The sequence below is a fragment of the Somniosus microcephalus genome, chromosome 5, assembly GCF_052327205.1.
Source record: "Somniosus microcephalus isolate GS21.2 chromosome 5, FLI_Smic_1.0, whole genome shotgun sequence".
Lineage (NCBI taxonomy): Eukaryota > Metazoa > Chordata > Chondrichthyes > Squaliformes > Somniosidae > Somniosus > Somniosus microcephalus.
The window spans coordinates 107,438,119-107,457,492 of NC_140991.1; the positions used below are offsets into that span (position 1 = coordinate 107,438,119).

General features: G+C 44.5%; 1 protein-coding gene across 1 annotated transcript in view; it reads left to right on the forward strand.

Moving 5' to 3' along the window:
• Nucleotides 1-19,374, forward strand: part of LOC147117257 (contactin-associated protein-like 2) — a 1,950,749-nt gene that overhangs the window by 656,163 nt on the left and 1,275,212 nt on the right. The window contains exon 10 of the mRNA XM_085988072.1: nucleotides 16,255-16,361. Coding sequence (XP_085844198.1) covers nucleotides 16,255-16,361 — 107 coding nt within the window. The remainder of the gene's footprint in view (nucleotides 1-16,254; nucleotides 16,362-19,374) is intronic.

Genomic DNA, 19,374 nt, shown 5'->3' on the forward strand with positions numbered 1-19,374 from the left:
GGAATCCCCATTCATGCTTATGGGATTCTGTACATACATGAATGGGAATACCCCCAAGAAATACCTCTACACTTCAAATAAATTTTAAAAAATTTAAATCACTTAAAATTAATTGAAATGGCATTTAATTAAATATTTACAAGAAAAATTTTTTTTTTTGAAAAACAAGTTTACATGTTTTAAAGGGGCTAAGATAAACTTACCTTATTTCACAGGTTTTTAAATATATAAATTATTGATAAAATGTAGTTTTTCTGTTTTTTAAAACTCTTACGCTGGTAAAAGCAGGCGCAAGGTGTAAGAATTTCACAGACATTCGTTGGGCAGAATAGCCCAACTTTACGGCCGCGGATGCCCTTTTCCCGGGGATTCGTACAATCTGTCAAGAAAATTCTCGACAGATTACAAGTTCCAAGTTTTAGCACATGCGTGTGCACCTCGTATGCACCCGTAGGGACCGCAAATTACAGCTCAATAAAGTTTAGGAAGTATTCATTATATATGAATCCTTTGAAGTTATTTTTGCTTTTCAATTCCTCCCGATTGATGTTCTCCCACATAAAACTTCAAGTACTGTATAATTTCTGCATAGTTCAAGGAGACTCACTGCCCTGGATTTTGCAGTATGAATAACGATGAGGCTATCAGACCTCACCGTTATTAAGGAGTAAATCGGACAGCAACTTCCAGCATCTGCACATGCTCAGTTAAACGTAGAAATCAGGAATTTGCTGTCTGATTTGCCCTGCTCTTCTACAAGTTTTGGTATACCGGTACCTCACCCAGAGACTCTGCATTAAAAAAAATGTAGGGTGTGAAGTTGGGGCACTTACACAAAGATACCCACCAAACAAGAAAAAAAATTGACATATGCACTCCATGAACATTAACAAAATAGCTCGGGGCAAAATTGAAAGATGGCTGGGGATATTAGTCGACTCGGCACTTAGCACGCCAAGTCATTGTGGAGCAGCAATCAGCAAAGCAAATATAATGCTGAACCATATAAACAAATCAGTAGAGTGCGAGTAGGAGCATGTTCTGCTGAATACTGCACAGTTGATTGGTCAGACTGTATTCATGTACAGGAGACTTTGGTTTATCCGGAGGTTGTATGTCCGGAAACCTCGATCTACCGGCAGAAATCAGGAGCTGTTTTGTTCGGTTTTTTTTCTTCTCGTGGCTTTTTTTTCAACAGTCAGGCTCTGGAAAGTCTCTCTGAAGCTGTTGCTAAGCTACAGAGACGCTTCCAAGGTACGGGCTGACTGTTTAGAAGCTGTTGCTAAGCAACAGTGTTTGTTGTCAGATACGGAGATGAAAACCTCCGTATGCTTCAACATTAACGCTGGTATGTCCGGCAGTTTTGATAGATCGGCAACAGCTCGGTCCCGTCGGTGCCGGATATAACAAAGTTTCCTGTACTGTGCCTAGTTCTGGGTAGCAAGACTCGAGGCAAATATTGGGAGTAAGGGAGAGAAGAATGATAAGGAGTTGATAAGGTGCTGATCCCTCGTGCCCTAGTTCCAAGGAACAATTAAAGAAACTTGGGCTTTTCAGCCTTGAAAGGAGGCAAGTAAAGGGGGACTTAAATGCATTTAAGAAACTGTTGGATGCTGTGGTGAAGGGAACTGCAGCTTTGTTCTGGATGGATGAGCTAAAATGAGCTACAGCAACTTCTGTGCTGTATAACTCTATGGGCTGGATTTTCATTCAGCAGTCGGGAAGGAGGCAGGACTACAACTTTCGGGTTTTAGTCCCACCTCCATCGACGTCCGGCCAATCCACGTGATTTTCCCTTGATTGACCTTGTTGAGCCCGCCCAGCGGGCTCAGCAGGCCAATTAAGGGCCACCTGGCAACAGGTGACGTCACAGACTGAAATTTCATCTGTCAAGAGGTGCTGACAGATGAAATATCAGTGTTTCACAGCTGTTTGAAGCTGTCAAACACTGACAGTCTGACTTCTAACCTGAGTCCTTCTACACAGACTCAGTTAGAACTCTCACCGGCACTGAAAGCTGCAGGCTGTCACTTTTGACAGATCGCAGCCATTCTGCTTTCAGTGCCGGCTGAGTGATGGACTCCCGACGCCAAGAGGAAGAAAGGCTGTTAAGGTAAGTACAGGTAATTTAAACTTCTTTACACGCTTTAGACACACCAAACACACTTACCTTTGCACTCATGCACCCATCACTCACCTGAACACTGACATCGCGACCCCTCCAAGTCCTTCAACCCGACGGCCTGCCTGCTCTAACCTGGCGTGGTTTGGAGCCGTCGGGAATCCCACACAACACCCCTCAAAATAGGGATTAGGCTAAAAACTGCATGTTAACTACCTGTTAACAGGCAGTTAATTGGCACTAATCCCCTTCCCACCTCGGGTCGGCGGGTCCCAGTGCGGGGCGGGCACCCGCCTCCTTTGAAACTTACGTGGAGGTGGATTTTGGGTGGGATGGTGTCGGGACCCCCAAATTCGGGATTTTTGCCCCCCGCATGCCTAAAAGCCCGCCTCATGGCACACTGAAAATCTGGCCCTATGACTCTATGGGCAGGATTTTCATTGGGCCGTGGAGTCGGGATTGGAGGCATGTGGGGGGTTAAAATCCCGAAATCAGGGGTCCTGACCGCATCCCGCACCCAACCCGCCTCCATGCCAGTTTCAAAGGAGGCGGGTAGCTGACCCGCCTACCCGAGGCGGGAAGGTATTAGTGCCAATTAACTGACTGTTAACAGGTAGTTAACAGGCAGTTTTTAGCCTAATCCCTATTTTTAAGGTTGAAGTGTGGAATTCCTGATGGCTCCAAACCACACCAAGTTATAAAAGGCTGACCGTCAGGATGAAGGGCTTGGAGGGGTCGAGATGTCGGTGTTCAGGTGAGTGATGTGTGCATGAGTGCAAAGGTAAGTGTGTTTAGAGTGTTTAAAGAAGTTAAAATGACCTTTTCTTACCTTTTCAGCCTTCCTTCCTTTAGGTCTTGAGTCCCTCATCTCACCGGCACAGAAAGCAGAATGGCTGCGAACTGTCAAAAGTGACAGCCTTCAGCTTTCTGTGCAGGAGAGATTTCTAATTGAGTCTGTGGAGAAGGACTCAGGTTAGAAGTAAGACTGTCAGTGTTTGACAGCTTCAAACAGCTGTGAAACACTGATATTTCATCTGTCAAAACCTCCTGACAGATGAAATTTCAGTCTGTGACATCACCTCTTGCCGGGTGGCCCTTAATTGGCCTGCTGAGCCCACTGGGTGGGCTCAACAAGGTCAATCAAGTTAAAATTGCGTGGATTGGCCACATCTCAATGGAGGCGGGACTACAACCCCGAAAGTTGTAGTCCTGCCTCCTACCCGACTCCTGAATGAAAATCCAGCCCCATGACTCTATGACTCATTGACATCTCTCTCTCAATCTTGTGAATTAAAGTAAAAAGGGTTTTATGTAATAAGTTATGGAAACATTATGGAAAAAAAGCTCATCCTTTCCACAAGCAACTAATTTAAAAAATACAAAAGCAAAATACTGTGGATGCTGGAAATCTGAAATAAAAACAGAAAATGCTGGAAATGCTCAGCAGGTCAGGCAGCATCTGTGTCGAGAGAAACAGAGTTAACGGCTGCGATTTTGGCATTGGATGCGGCTTGGGAGCGGGTCAGCTGGTTTCTGGGTTCCAGTCCCGCCCCCAACTGCATCTGGCCCATGGATGTGATTTTACTTTGACCCTGTCAAGCCCACCCTGCGGGCTTGCTGGCCAATTAAGAGGAAGCCAGTCAGATGATATCATTTGATGACGTGTCATCTGCCGGTTTTCTTAAAGGAACCATGCACAATTTTTTTTTTGACAGCTCATTTCTCAGTGTTTGACCGCATTGAGGTGCTGCAAACACTGACAATCACTGTACAAAGGTGAGCTCTTGCACCCAAGCTCTCCAGTGGCTCCCTCTTTAGGCTAGAACAGATAGCATCTGCAGATAAGGTTACAGAAGCGATCTGTCACTGGTGAGAGAGGTTCTTCCAATGAGGTGGGACTAGACATCCAATTCAAAACTTGTTACCTACAGAAAAGTATAAATGCATTAAAAATTATTTCCCAACATTTTCCTACCTCTGAAACTCGCCAGTGCACCATTGGATCCTTCACACCACTTCTGCAGCTGTCATCAATGCAGAAACATTACAGCAGACTCACAACATGCCACACTTACCTGGCGTGGTATCCGAATGTTGGGAAACCCGAGGCAGAAGCAGCAAAATTTAAAAAGAGCCTGTTAACAACTATCAGGTACCTGTTAACAGGCAGTTAAGTGGCTATAATCCTCTTCTCGCCGCTAGATGTTGGGTCCATGCGCAAATCGTGGACCCGACACTTGGGAAGATTGATCGGAGGCGGGTTGACGGCGGGTTTCCTATCCATTGTCAATCTTTGCGATTTTGACAGCGGGCCCGCCTCCAAATCCGCACTCTGAACACCGGCAAAATTCTGGCCAACGTTTCAGGTTGATGACTCTTTGTCAGTTCTGACGAAGGGTCAAAGACATGAAATGTTAACTCTGTTTCTCTCTTCACAGATGTTGCCTGACCTGCTGAGAATTTCTAGCATTTTCTGTTTTTATCTCAACTAATTTAAGTCACTTTAAACTTGTACTGGTTTCCAATCTGGGCATAATCTTCCATGAATTTATATGATTAAAATTCTAAAAGTTATATATATATTGTTATTAATTGTTTGAGTGGAATTGGAAAATTTGATGATTCAAAACAGCACTAATTTATTTTCTAACCACTTGTGTCGACACAGTGTAAAACAGCATTAATATTCCATTTTGAAACACTGGAACTTATAACATAAGTGAGCTGTCGCAAAGTATTTGCTTACTGGAATAAAGATAAATTGCTTCATTACTATGTGTGAGTAGGTTACCGATCACTAAATGGATGTTACACTTCTTGACGTGATTTAATTTCCTCTTTTACCAGCAGCTTATTTTGATTTGATGCTGATAGTTACAATTAAACATAGTGCATTATGAAGAAAAACACATCACATTTCAGTCTTGATAACTCAAAAATTATTTTTGTGCAGCAAACTAATTTTGTATACAAACTAATTTGGTGCCTATAATATGAGCACTTATGCCCTGATATGGATGCACAAGTTGATACAGACAGCTATGTCTGCCTCCTACCCTGGTAACAATTTGCAATTTTATTACATGTTTAGGTGCCATTTTCGCTCTTTATCTCTGTTCTCGAGGTTAGCAATCAATGTGCTCCATACTTTATTGTCTCTGCACAGTTGGATTGTATCAGTCCCTGGTGTTGTGCCTGCCCATTCCATCATATCATCTATCCACATTCTTTGTTTATCTCTTCAACTGCTCCCTTTTTCAGATGGCAACAACTTTCCTTCTGACTCCCGACTAATATGCCCCACAGAAAAACAAATAGCTTCAGCATTTTACAAAGGGAGATAAAGTGGACTGTAAAAATCAGGTGAAATGTTCTGTTTATTGGCCAAAGGTGGGTGTAAAACTCAATCTAAGCGATGTTCAAAAGATGTAAAAGCACAGGTGTAGCGGAGGTAATCTAACATAAACTAAATAAAATGAACATGGATGACAAGAAAAATTGAATAAATTAAATTAAGGCAGCAGAGAAGGAGCAAAAACATTTCCTCACCATAATTAGCCTCATCACTTACCTCTTGTGCTAGTTCAAGGAGCGTCTCATTAGCTAATCTTCTTGTTCAACAATTTTTACTAATTTTGAGCATGCATCTAGTCTTCTTGCCTTTGGGTTCAAGTTCCAGTTTTCACACCTGTACAATGTTATAAATCATATATCACATTTCAGTATTCTCCTTATCACCAGCTTCATTGTATAGTTGCATTCATGTTGAATGCCTCTTTAGCAATTGCTAACCTCATGTTTAACTACTTTGTTGCTTTGGTCATCTAATGTTACCAGATTATCAAGGTAAACAATTTTATCTATTCGCTATATTGGCCTAGCTGAGATCAACTTTTGGAAGGTCGTCTTTATGAGTGTCATTGATTTTGTCATTTTTGCATTAGTTTTCAATTCATATTCCAAACTTGTCTGATGTACCTTATCCGGTATCTCTTGTAATCTTTGGTCATGTTCCATTGGTCTTGAACCCAACTGAGAGGATATTTTAAAAAGACTGGGTGCTATAATATCCTTGTCTTGCTGTTATCAGCCTGTTTCGTTAACTGATAACCCCACCTAACCCTAACCCTAACCTCAAATGTTTGTTGTTCCCAATAAAGATTCATAGTAAAGGTGGTCTGTAAAAGACAACTGTACTTGGTTGTGGGGGCAAGAAAGATCAGTTGAGGGCAGAAGGGAATAGAATGGGATTGGAATGCACTCACAGGAAGGGGGGATTTCATGGGGATGATCTTTGTCTCACTTCTGGGCCATTTACATCTACCATCTCCAATGCTGCATATCCTCCCTCTGCCCCTGATGTCGATGGTGGTGTCCTCCGTTGGTGTCAAAGTTTGCAATGTGGCAGGACCTCCTCTGTTCTTCCGGTCTCCCTCTGATTATGTGCCAGTTTCTCTTGCGAGAAGAGTGATGGAGGGTTAGTGTGTGCCCTGTTGAAGCAACTTAGCATAGTGTACAAGATGAGAGGAAGATGCAACAGTGTGGGCAAGAGGGGAAGTCGGTGTGAGGGCAGTAGCTGATGTGTTTGTGAGCGCAAGCAGGAGGTGTAGTCAAATATCTTGCAGCGATTGGAGGAGAGGCTTGCCAAACAATGGGGAAAGGATTGGTAATGCTGGAGTTAAAGTTTAATGTTGCAAGGCTGTGTAGAGAGCAAAAAGGATGTGAAGAGGAGTTGTACCTTGGCAATCCTTGGAAGGTCATTAAACCTCTTGGTGCCCTATAGCCATGTTCTAGTGAACTATCCTTCTGGCATTAGCCTGACCAGCCACTTCTTTTTACTGTTGCTGCCTAATTTGGTGGGCCACTTGTCACCCATCTGAAAGAAAGAGGAGCTCCTTTCTATTCTTCACTTGTTCCATAGGAGGTATGGTAGTATAGTGATTATGTTATTGGACTAGTAATCCAGAGGCCTGGACATAATGATCTGGAGATTTTTTTAAATTCATTTATGGGATGTGGGCATCACTGGCAAGGCCAGCATTTATTGCCCATCCGTAATTGCCCTTGAGAAGGTGGTGGTGAGCTGTCTTCTTGAACCACTGCAGTCCGTGTGGTGAAGGTACTCCCACAGTGCTGTTAGGTAGGGAGTCCAGGATTTTGACCCAATGACGATGAAGGATCGGTGATATACTTCTAAGTCAGGATGGTGTGTGACTTGGAGGGGAAATTGGAGGTGGTGGTGTTCCCATGTGCCTGCTGCCCTTGTCCTTCTAGGTGGAAGCAGTCGCGGGTTTGGGAGGTGCTGCCAAAGAAGCCTTGGCGAGTTGTTGCAGTGCATCTTGTAAATGGTACACACTGCAGCCACGGTGCGCCGGTGGTGGAGGGAGCGAATGTTTAAGGTGGTGGATGGGCTGCCAATCAAGCGGGCTGCTTTGTCCTGGATGGTGTAGAGTTTCTTGAGTGTTGTTGGAGCTGCACTGATCCAGGCAAGTGGAGAGTATTCCATCACATTCCTTACTTGTGCCTTTTAGATGGTGGAAAGGCTTTGGGGAGTCAGAAGGTGAGACACTCGCCGCAGAATATCTAGCCTCTGGCCTGCTCTTGTTGCCACAGTATTTATGTGGCTGGTCCAGTTAAGTTTCTGATCAATGGTGACCCCCAGGATGTTGATGGTGGGGTATTCGGTGATGGTAATGCCATTGGATGTCATGGGGAGTGATGTGCCTCAATAATCCCGAGACTCGATGTTAGCGGAACAAAACAAGGCTTTTATTAACTTAGAAGATAACACGCAGTGGAGAGAGGTATCTTCCATCTGGAGCTCTGCAGTACTGGATATGAGGCCAGACTGAGCTGGCTTACATAGAGGCCAGGTATGGGCGGAGCCCTACACACAACACATTCCATACATTCCAATATACAATACAATGGTGAGGAGAAACCTGAAACCAACCACAGTCACAGGCAGTGATGAATGGAATATTTCATCACATTCACCCCTTCTATAGATTTAGTCTGTTCGGGGGTTTGGTAGTCCTCTGCGACCGACGTGGCTGTTGTGGTGTTGCGGGTGTCGGCTGGGTGTCCCCGGTGGCCTCCTGGGTCTCTGCCGGGGGTGCTGCCAGGGTTGTTGAAGGGGTAGTTGGTGGGGGTGCCGTTGGTCGATGTTCTTCCGGGGGTGATGAAAGAGTAGTGGGTGGGTAAGAGTTGCTGTGGTCGTTGTTGCTGCTATTGCCGTGGTTGTTGTCGTTACCGGCTGGGGCGACGTCTTTTATTGACACGGTGCCCTCCCTTCCGTCGGCGTGCCGGACATACGCGTATTGGGGGTTGGCGTGGAGTAGGTGCACTGGCTCCACGAGAGGGTCCATCTTGTGGCCCCTCACATGCCTTCGCACGAATACCGGACCTGGGGTGGAGAGCCATGACGGCATGGATACGCCTGAGGTGGATTTCCGGGGAAAGCTAAACATTCGTTCATGAGGCGTGGCATTAGTGGCAGTACACAATAGCGACCGTATCGAATGGAGCACATCTGAGAGGACTTCCTGCCAGCGGGAGATAGGGAGGCCCTTGGTCCTTAGAGCTAGAGTGACTGCTTTCCATACTGTCCCGTTCTCTCGCTCCACTTGACCGTTACCCCGGGGGTTGTAGCTGGTGGTACGGCTCGTGGCGATACCCCTGGACAGCATGTACTGGCGTAGCTCTTCACTCATGAAGGACGCCCCCCCTATCCGTGTGGATGTAGCTCGGCATACCGAACAGGCAGAACAGGCTGTTGAGGCATTTAATGACCGTGGCGCTGGTCATGTCTGGGCAGGGGAAGGCGAATGGGAACCGGGAGTATTCGTCCACAATGTTCAGGAAGTAAACATTGCGGTCGACGGACGGGAGGGGGCCGCTCAAAGGGCCGTGTAGCTTTGATTAAGTGGGCTCTATCAGGGTGGTAGAACCGAGGCTTGCACTCAGCGCAAGTGCGGCAGTTCCTGGTCAGAGACCGAACTTCCTCAATCGAGTAGGGTAAGTTGCGGGACTTTATGAAGTGGAACAGCTGCGTGACCCCTGGGTGGCAGAGGTCGCTGTGGAGGGTCTGTAGCCGATCCCCGGTGGCGCTGGCACACATCCCTCGTGAGAGGGCATCTGGGGATTCGTTAAGGGCCCCTGGCCGGTAAATGATGTCATACTCGAAGGTGGAGAGCTCGATCCGCCACCTAAGAATCTTATCATTTTTGATCTTCCCCCTCTGTTTATTATTGAACATAAACGCTACCGACCGCTGGTCGGTAAGTAGGGTGAAGCGTTTGCCGGCTAGGTAGTGGCGCCAGTGGCGCACTGCCTCCACGATGGCTTGGGCCTCCTTTTCCACGGAGGAGTGTCTGATCTCGGGCCCTTGGAGGGTCCTCGAGAAGAAAGCTACGGGCCACCCCGCCTGGTTGAGGGTGGCCGCCAAGGCAAAGTCAGACGCATCACTTTCCACTTGAAATGGAGTGTTCTCGTCCACTGCCTGTAGCGTGGCCCGCTCAATATCCTGCTTAATGCTTTTGAAGGCGGCGTGGGCCTCAGCAGAGAGCGGAAAAGAGGATGCTTTCAAGAGGGGGCGGGCTTTGTCGGAGTAGTTGGGGACCCATTGGGAATAATAAGAAAATAACCCCAGGCACCTTTTCAGGGCTTTGGGAGTGTTGGGCAGGGGCAGCTCCCGTAGGGGGCGCAATCGGTCGGGGTCTGGTCCGATTTCCCCATTCTCCACCACGCTGCCTAGTATGCAGAGGCGCGTGGTGTTGAAAACGCACTTGTCCTCGTTGTAGGTGAGGTTGAGTTTTTGTGCGGTTTTCAGGAACCTCTCGAGGTTCGAGTCGTGATCCTGCTGGTTGTGACCGCAGATGGTGACGTTGTCGAGGTAGGGGAAGGTTGCCTGCAAGTGGTGGTCATCGACCATGCGATCCATCTCCCTCTGGAAGACCGAGACCCCATTCGTCACCCCAAAGGGGACTCTGAGGAATTGGTAGAGGCGTCCGTTCGCCTCGAAGGCGGTGTACGGGCGGTCCTCTGGTCTGATAGGGAGCTGGTGGTACGCTGACTTGAGGTCGATGGTGGAGAACACCCGGTATTGGGCGATTTGGTTCACCATTTCTGATATGCGGGGTAGCGGGTAGGCGTCTAGTTGGGTGTACCTGTTGATCGTTTGGCTATAGTCGATCACCATCCGTTTCTTCTCACTACCCCTTACCACCACCACTTGGGCGCGCCACGGGCTATTGCTGCATTCAATAATGCGCTCTTTCAGGAGCCTGTCTACCTCGGTCGCGATAAACCGCCTGTCCTCCCAGCTGTACCTCCTGCTTTTGGTCGCTATTGGCCGGCAGTTAGGGGTAAGGTTCGCGAATAGCGAAGGCGGCTTTACCTTCAGGGTAACCAGGCCGCACACTCTGAGGGGCGGCTGGGACCCACCGTACTTGAGCGTGATGCTTTGGTGGTTGCACTGGAAATCCAGGCCCAAGATCACGCTCGCGCATAGATTCTTCATGATTAATACTTTAAAATTATCGTATACAGTCCCGTTAACGGACAATTGTACCGTGCAGTAACCCATAACGGTCGATGTCTGGGTTTTATCAGCCATAGAGATGGTACCCCGAGTAGGGACCACCTTTAGGGAGAGTTGTTGTGCCAGTTCAGGGTGGATAAAACTCTCCGTGCTTCCGCTGTCAATTAAACATTTAACCCAGCACCCATTTACCTCGATGTCCACCATTGATTTGGATAGCGGGTGGGGCCTGGTCTGGTCCACTGTGACCGATGCCACTGTAGGGCCCTGATCGAGACAAGATGGCGTCCACGCTGTCTGCTCACAAGATGGCGGACCCCACGAGGTCGGGCAAGATGGTGTCCAAGATGGCCGCTCCCACGGCGCACATGCGGCGGTGGCGGGTTTTGGTTTTCCGGCGGGGTTCCCTCTGCACACCTTCCCGAAGTGCCCCTTCTTACCGCACTTAAAGCAGGTGGTGCCTTTCGCCGGGCACAGGTTTCTGGTGTGCTTTGGCTGCCCGCAGAAGTAGCAGTTGGGTCCCCGACGCGTCGTGGCTGTCGTAGGGCTTCTGGGGGGAGAGCGGGGCCCCGACGGTGTCGGGCTGCCGGGCGGGGAAGATGCCTTCCAAGATGGCGGCGCCCTTGGTGCACACGTGGTGGCGTGGACGGCGCGGGCTGAAGAGTAGGCGTCCGAGTTTCTCTGGGCCACGTGGTTAGACTCTCGCTTGTTGGAGATAGTCATTGCCTGGCACTTCTATGGTGCAAATATTACCTGCCACTTATCAGCCCAAGCCTGAATGTCGTCCAGGTCTTGTTGCATGTGGGCATGGACTGCTTCATTATCTGAGGAGTTGTGAATGGCACTGAACACTGTGCAGTCATCAGTGAACATCCCCATTTCTGACCTTATGTTGGAGGGAAGGTCATTGATGAAGCAGCTGAAGATGGTTGGGCCTAGGAGATGTGAGTTCAAATCCCACCATGGCAGCTGGGGAAGTTAAATTCAGTTAATTAAATACATCTGGAATAAAAAGCTGATACCAATAATGGTGACCATGAAACTACCGGATTGTCGTAAAAACACATTCTTGTTCACTAGTGTCCTTTAAGGAAGGAAATCTGCTGGCCTTACCTGATCTGGCCTATGTGTGATTTCAGACCCACAGCAATGTGGTTGACTCTTAACTGAAATGGTCTAGCAAGCCATTCAGTTGTACCAAACCGCTACAAAGAAGACAGACTGCAGTGGTTCAAGAAGGCAGCTCACCACCACCTTCTCAAGGGTAACTAGGAATGGGCAATACATGCTGGCCTTGTCAGTGACGCCCACATCTCATGAATGAATATTTAAAAAACAAGGATCTCCATGGCAATTTCTGAAATTCAAGGTGCCCTAGTTGTTGACATTCTCCTTGCTGTACACTCACCACCACTGAAACGCCCCCTAACCACTAACCCCCTCCCCCAACTTTTAAGAGCTATTATAGGGGAAATGAAACTTTGGTGGTCTGTGCAGTGAATCTTACACTAGATGCCCCCTGTAGTCAAAGTAACTGAAAATGGTCAGCTTTAAATAGTGCAGGAGGGAATTGTGCGTGCTGTCCCCATAGTGCCTCAAAGAAATAGACACCCCAGTAATTTTTCAGTTTAGTTTGGCAAACTGTGTGGAGTAAAACTTAATTTAGAGAATGACTCTTGTTGCACCTAAAGCTGAATCATCCACCATTGCTTGTCATTGAAAATATCATATTTTCACCATCTCATGCAGTGCAGCAAATGAGACTCCAACAATACTTTACATGGTGGCTGCTGTGTTTATGTGGCTTGAAACAAGTTATGTCTGTACAATGAGGACAGTGTTCAAAAGCAAATGTTGCTGAACACTTCAGGAAAGCTCAGGATTTGAAATATTTCAAATTATGTATAAATATTACAACAGAGAATACAAATTAAATAGCACTCAGACTTGCATTTATTTATTTATGAATCACAATTTGTGTGCCATTAGTTTTTCTAGTAATCAATGTATACTTCTCAAGTGTTTCTCATATGGTATTTATTTATTCAGATTTGACATTTATAGTGCACAACATACTTTACTTTTTTAAATGTTATGTATTTTAAAACAGATTATGATGAAAAGAAAAAAACAATACTTAAAGATTAGGGGTCAATTACGGAGTTACTTGTGAATGATTGTAAATGCTATATTAAAATGCTACCAAATCCAAGTTTAAAATAAATATGTAGTTTTTTTTTAAATGGAGTTCTCAAAGTGTTTTGCATTTGTTTGTTTTTAAGTGCTTACTGAGTCAATGGTACAAATCTATCAGATATTCTAATTAAAACCAGATGCACTGTTTCATTGTTTTAAATGTCAAGCAGTTGATTGCAACTTATCAACAGATGGAAGTCCTTTTAAACTGCACCCATCTGTCATATGTAATTGAAGTGTCCACATATGTGCGCTTCCCCAGTCGAGCTTGAACATTGTAGTAATGATTTTCAGAAATTACAAACTTGGAATGTGAAGCACTCGGGTCGCATCTCCAGGAAGAAATTTGCCTCTAAATGAAAGGAGATGGGACACACAATCACTTGAAATGTGACAGGTGCATGCGTCCCTTTCACAACCAACAGTTCAATGTCCGCAGCTCATTTAGAATGTGAGAGTTCCAATGTGACGTCCGAGAGAAATGGTACAAAGACTGCAATTCATCCTGGGATTTCATCATTACATTAGAACCTGAAGGGAAATACTGTTAGCGGATTCAAAAAGGCTTAGTAAACAGATGATCTGCAATAATTTAAATATGCAGCATTAAAACAAGTGACTGAATTAGATGGGTTTCAAATCATTAAACACAGTAATGTTGCGTGATACTAGATACTCCACGCTGCTGATATTTCAAAACAATTTCTTGTTGGCTGTCATTTATCTTCCAGAACTAAAATGAAATTATTCTTTAGGTTTCTGCACTCTCTACCAAGTACAGTGTATCAACATATTCTGCAAGAAATTTGTCACTGAAAGATCATTAAAGGAGACTCATTTTGTGGTCATATTGCATGATTTAAATTTAATTATGACCAAATGTACATCTCAAGTAAAGTGTAGTTAATTACCTTGCAATTTAACTAACTAAATTGAGCAAACAAAACAGAACCTGGAAAGTTACAATACAGAAGGAAGCCATTCAGCTCATTTTGTCTCGCTAGAGCAATCCAAAACTAATCTTATTGCCTCACTCACACCCAAAAACCTCTGCTTCAAGTATTTGTCCAATTGTCCCTGAAAAGATGCCATCATCTCTGCCTCAACTAATTTTTGTGGCAAAGCATTCCATGCTCCCAAAAGTTGTCTGCATAAAGAAATTTCTCCTCACCCCTCTCCTCTCTCTGTGACCATTTTAGATTGATGATCCCTTTGCTGTGACTTCCCAACTTCCCAGAGGAAATAATCTTTCCCTATTCACTCAATCAAAACACTTCATAATTTTAAACCCGTCTATTAAATCTCCTTTTCGCATTCTCTGCTCCAGTTGAAATAATCCAGTATCGCACCTTTCCTCATAATTATAGTTTCCCATCCTTGGCATTATCCTGATGAATCTATGCTGTACGTGCTCTATGGGTTTAATGTTCTTTCTATAATGGGATGTCCAAAACTGCATACAGTATCCTAATTGTGGCCCAACCATTGCCGCCTTCAATTTTTTCATTACCTTTTAACTCTTGGGCCACAAAATTCCTTTGCACGTAATCCAGCAGTTAAGGGAAGATCCTGTCAGTCAGTGTCCACTAACATTGACCCCACCAGAGTTTGTAAGGGAGCAGGTCAAATATTTGTTTTTAATTGTCTCTTTCTTTTGGGGATCCAGGCTTCTACCCTAGCCTAGACCCCACCAGGGAAGCACACATTTGCCTATCTGGAAGCTGGTATGCTTCAGCTCATTCAGTGTACCGACCTTCACAGATACATTGGATTGTAGGGTGTCCCCACTCCTGGCTTTTGACATTTGCCTTGTAAGGGTGGACAGGTTTTAAAATAAATGGGTTAGCATCTGTGTTTTAAAAAAGGAATGCCATATGCATGTGTTAAGCATTTTCCTGGTTATGTTACCAACAGTAATGTTTTGGCTTATATTCTTTATTTCTAAATTTCTTTGTCAGTTGAGACAAATGAGAAATAGGCAGCTAAAGAGTAATTGGAAGAATTTAGAAGCATATTTCTTAAACTGCACCTTCTGTTCAAAATACTTGAGCTGTGGATTGTTGAGAGCATGCAGCACTGGTTTTTTGGACAATATTAATTAAACATGCAGTTTGAAATGTAATTTATGGCAAGGACTCAGATTGTGATGGTGAGGGATGATCCCATCCATTGATATGCTAGGTGAAAAGATTAAGTGCAATTTCTATTTTAATCTTATCACCAATATTTTCAATGTTCAATATTTTACGGTCAATTATTGCATATTATAATTGTGTGACAGCATATATATGTTTTATGCAAAAAATATTCTCCTCTGTAATTCCCAATAACAAATAAAATAAGTTAATACATTCATAAAATGCTTTGGCCCAGAAATTCGGGTTGGGGGCGGAAGCCCCCGACCTGCACTTAACTACTGCGCCGGCCGTTGAGCTGTGGCCCCGCGTGGAATTCCGATCCTGGGCCTGGTCCAGCTGCCGGCGCGCAGTGCTTGCGTATCCCAGGGGCACAGTTAGTTCGATGCGGCCCCTGGGATCATGTGGGCCATGGGGAGCCAATCGGAGCAGGGAATGCCCATTCATAAGTTTGACAGGAACTTATAAATACTACGGGCCCCAAAACATCACTAAATCTTCAAATAAATTTTTTAAAAACATCACATTTTATAAATAAACAATAAATTACATGAAATAACTATTTTAAACAATAATTTAAATTTTTGAAAAAAATAATTTTATTTTCTAACGGGTCTCAAAATAAACTTACCTTGCTTTAAAGTATTTCAAAATAATAAACCTGTGGAAAAAATGTTTTAATTTTAATGAATTCACCACTTACCTTGTAAAAAGCAGGCCTTGCGCCTGCTTTTTAAATGTGTAACTTCTGGAGACTTACCCTCCCCTGAAAACCTGCAAAAAAAACCTAAGTTCGATGCGCACGCGCAGCCTCTCCTGCGCATGCGTTCGAACTCTGAACCCCTGCTTTCAGGGGAACGGAAGTGCTGGTTTCCCGCGCATACGCAGTGCATGCAGGAAACCGGCACTTCCATTGGGCTTACGGGTGAGTACCGTGTGCGTACTCGTGGAGACCCGAAGTTCTGGGCATTATGCAAAGTTTTTGTCCTATCTTAATTTTGTTTCCTAAATCCCATTTCTTTATTTTTGTCACTTGCTATCTTATTAAATATTCCATTTGTTTTCATTAAAACGATAATTAATCTAAATCCAGTCTGCAACAAGGATTAATTGCTTTAGAAACATTAACTGATGTCCTGATGAGGTTGACTCCCAAATGTCTGTGCCTATACATCTTCGTGTTAAACAGTCCTTAAACTTTAAGTGTAAGTTTAAGTTTAAATCAGTACCTTATACTTTTCTGCATTGTATTCTGGCAGGTGCTTACCAAATCACTGTGAGCATGGAGGAAGATGCACTCAGACCTGGGATAGCTTTAAATGCAACTGTGAAGGAACAGGATATTCTGGGGCAACTTGTCATAACTGTGAGTAGATGACCTGCTTTTACCCATTGCCGTTCTCAGTTAGTGGTGCATGAAGTTTACTGCACTCATGTGAAGTAAATGAGGTTGTAAAAATATAATTTTCCTTTTTGTCAAGCCAGAATTAAGGAAATTTGAAACTTTTTATAGCAATGGAAAAGACCACAAAAGATTAAATAATTATCATAGTCTAAAAACAGTGTTCTTTAAATAAAAGGCAACTATTGATATGATACAGAGAATTTAAAATATAATTAGATTTTAAAATACCGCTCTCATCACATAAGAAATTAAAATTGACTGACCATTATGGACTGCAAGAGGAAGAGAATGTACACTGAAATGACATGTCAGCTGTCTGGAGTCTTCATCATGGCCATTATTGGTTTGAATTGAATTTCACTTAAAGAAGGTTTGTCACCACTGTAGAGTGTTTGACAAAGCATTTCAGTGATGTTTGTATAAACTCAGTGTGAATGATTTTATCTGCTGTGATATAAGTCACATCACACAGTCTAACTTCTCAGAACAAAGTTCAGAAGGATTTGAGCATGGCCCGGCAACCTTGCAAGCACTCAGGAGATATGGTGCGGCCATTTATAAAATAGCATTGTCATGCTCCAACAGAATTAGATCATTTTGGTGTTACATCAGAGTTGGTGAGACCACACCTGGAGTATTGTGTACAGTTTTGTTCTCCTTACCTAAGGAAGGATATACTTGCCACAGAGGGAGTGCAACGAAGGTTCACCCGACTGTTCCTGGGATGGGGGGATTGTCTTTTGAGGAAAGATTGAGTAGATTAGGCCTATATTCTCTAGAGATTAGAAGAATGAGAGGTGATCTCATAGAGTCATAGAGTTATACAGCACAGAAAGAGGCCCTTCGGCCCATCGCATCCGCGCCAGCCATCAAGCCCTGTCTAATCTAATCCCATTTTCCAGCATTTGGTCCGTAGCCTTGTATGCTATGGCATTTCAAGTGCTCATCCAAGTGCTTCTTGAATGTTGTGAGGGTTCCTTCCTCTACCATCCTTTCAGGCAGTGAGTTCCAGATTCCAACCACCCTCTGGGTGAAAAAGTTTTTCCTCAAATCCCCTCTAAACCTCCTGCCCCTTACCTTGAATCTATGCCCCCTTGTTATTGACCCCCCTACTAAGGGGAAAAGTTCCTTTCTATCTACCCTATCTATGCTCCTCATAATTTTGTACACCTCAATCAGGTCCCCCCTCAGCCTTCTCTGCTCCAAGGAAACAACCCCAGCCTGTCCAGTCTTTCTTCATAGCTGAAGCGCTCCAGCCCAGGTAACATTCTGGTAAATCTCCTCTGCACCCTCTCCAAAGCAATCACATCCTTCCTATAGTGTGGCGACCAGAACTGCACACAGTACTCCAGCTGTGGCCTTACCAGCGTTTTGTACAGCTCCATCATAACCTCCCTGCTCTTATATTCTATGCCTCAGCTAATGAAGGCAAGTATCCCATATGCCTTTTTAACCACCTTATCCACCTGTTCTGCTGCCTTCAGGGATCTATGTACATGCACACCAAGGTCCCTCTGATCCTCTGTCTTTCCTAGGGTCTTACCATTCATTGTGTATTCCCTTGCCTTGTTAGTCCCTCCAAAATGCATCACCTCACACTTTTCAGGGTTAAATTCCATTTGCCACTGTTCTGCCCATCTGGCCAACCCATCTATATCGTCCTGTAGCCTGAGGCTTCCCTCCTCGCTATTTACCACCCCACCAATTTTCGTGTCATCTGCGAACTTACTGATCATACCTTTTACATTCACATCCAAATCATTAATGTAGACCACAAACAGCAAGGGACCCAGCATCGATCCCTGCGGTACCCCACTGGATACAGGCTTCTAGTCACAAAAACAACCTTCCACCATCACCCTCTGCCTTCTGCCACTAAGCCAGTTTTGGATCCAATGTGCCAAGGCACCCTGGATACCATGGGCTCGTACCTGCCTGATCTCACTGAAACATACAAAATTCTTACAGGGCTTGACAGGGTAGATGCAGGGAGGTTGTTCCCCCTGGCTGGGGAGTCTAGAACCAGGGGTCACAGTCTCAGAATAAGGGGTCAGCCATTTAGGACTGAGATGAGGAGGAATTTCTTAACTCAGAGGGTGGTGAGTCTTTGGAATTCTCTACCCCAGAGGGCTGTGGAGGCTCAGTTGTTGAGTATATTCAAGACAGAGATCGATAGTTTTTTGAATATTAAGGGAATCAAGGGATATGGGGATAGTGCGGGAAAGTGGAGATGAGGTAGAAGATCAGCCAGGATCTTATTGAATGGCGGAGCAGGCTCGAAGGGCCAAATTGCCGACTCCTGCTCCTATTTCTTATGTTCTTATTAAGTGTGCTTCTAAATACACCCCACATAATTCAGAAGCAAAGCTGCACTGCAAATCTATTCTTTGAAAATGTTTTAAAATTTAGAATCAGCAAACATCACAAATGAATATTGAGAACACTTAATTGCATACTATTTAGGAATTCAGGTAATGTAGATTTAGCAACATTCTGCCATGCAGTGAGCCAAGAGCTGGCATTGCATAATTAGAATTCTACGTCAGCAGAGTTTATATTAGATTAAGTGCATTAGAGTTAGTTTGCAAAATGAGTCAATAACAAACATGAAATATAAACTTGAAACAAACATCAATCTGAGTTGCATTCAGGCTCAAGTCCCAGTGGGATATTCTAGTGTTAAAGTGCATTATGGGGTACAAAGACAAGTCAATGCTTATTTACAGCACAAAATGGATTGAATCTGGTATTCAGCTAGAGAAAATATCAAAAGCAAATCCTTGATCCATAAAACAGGCTTCAGGGTGAAAAAGTTCCCCTTTAATCCTTCTACCAATCACTTTAAATCTATGCCCCCTGGTTATTGACCTCTCTGCTAAGGTCTCTGCTATCCACTCTATCTAGGCTCCTCATAATTTTATACACCTCAATTAAATCTCCCCTCAGCCCCCTCTGTTCCAAAAAAAACAACCCC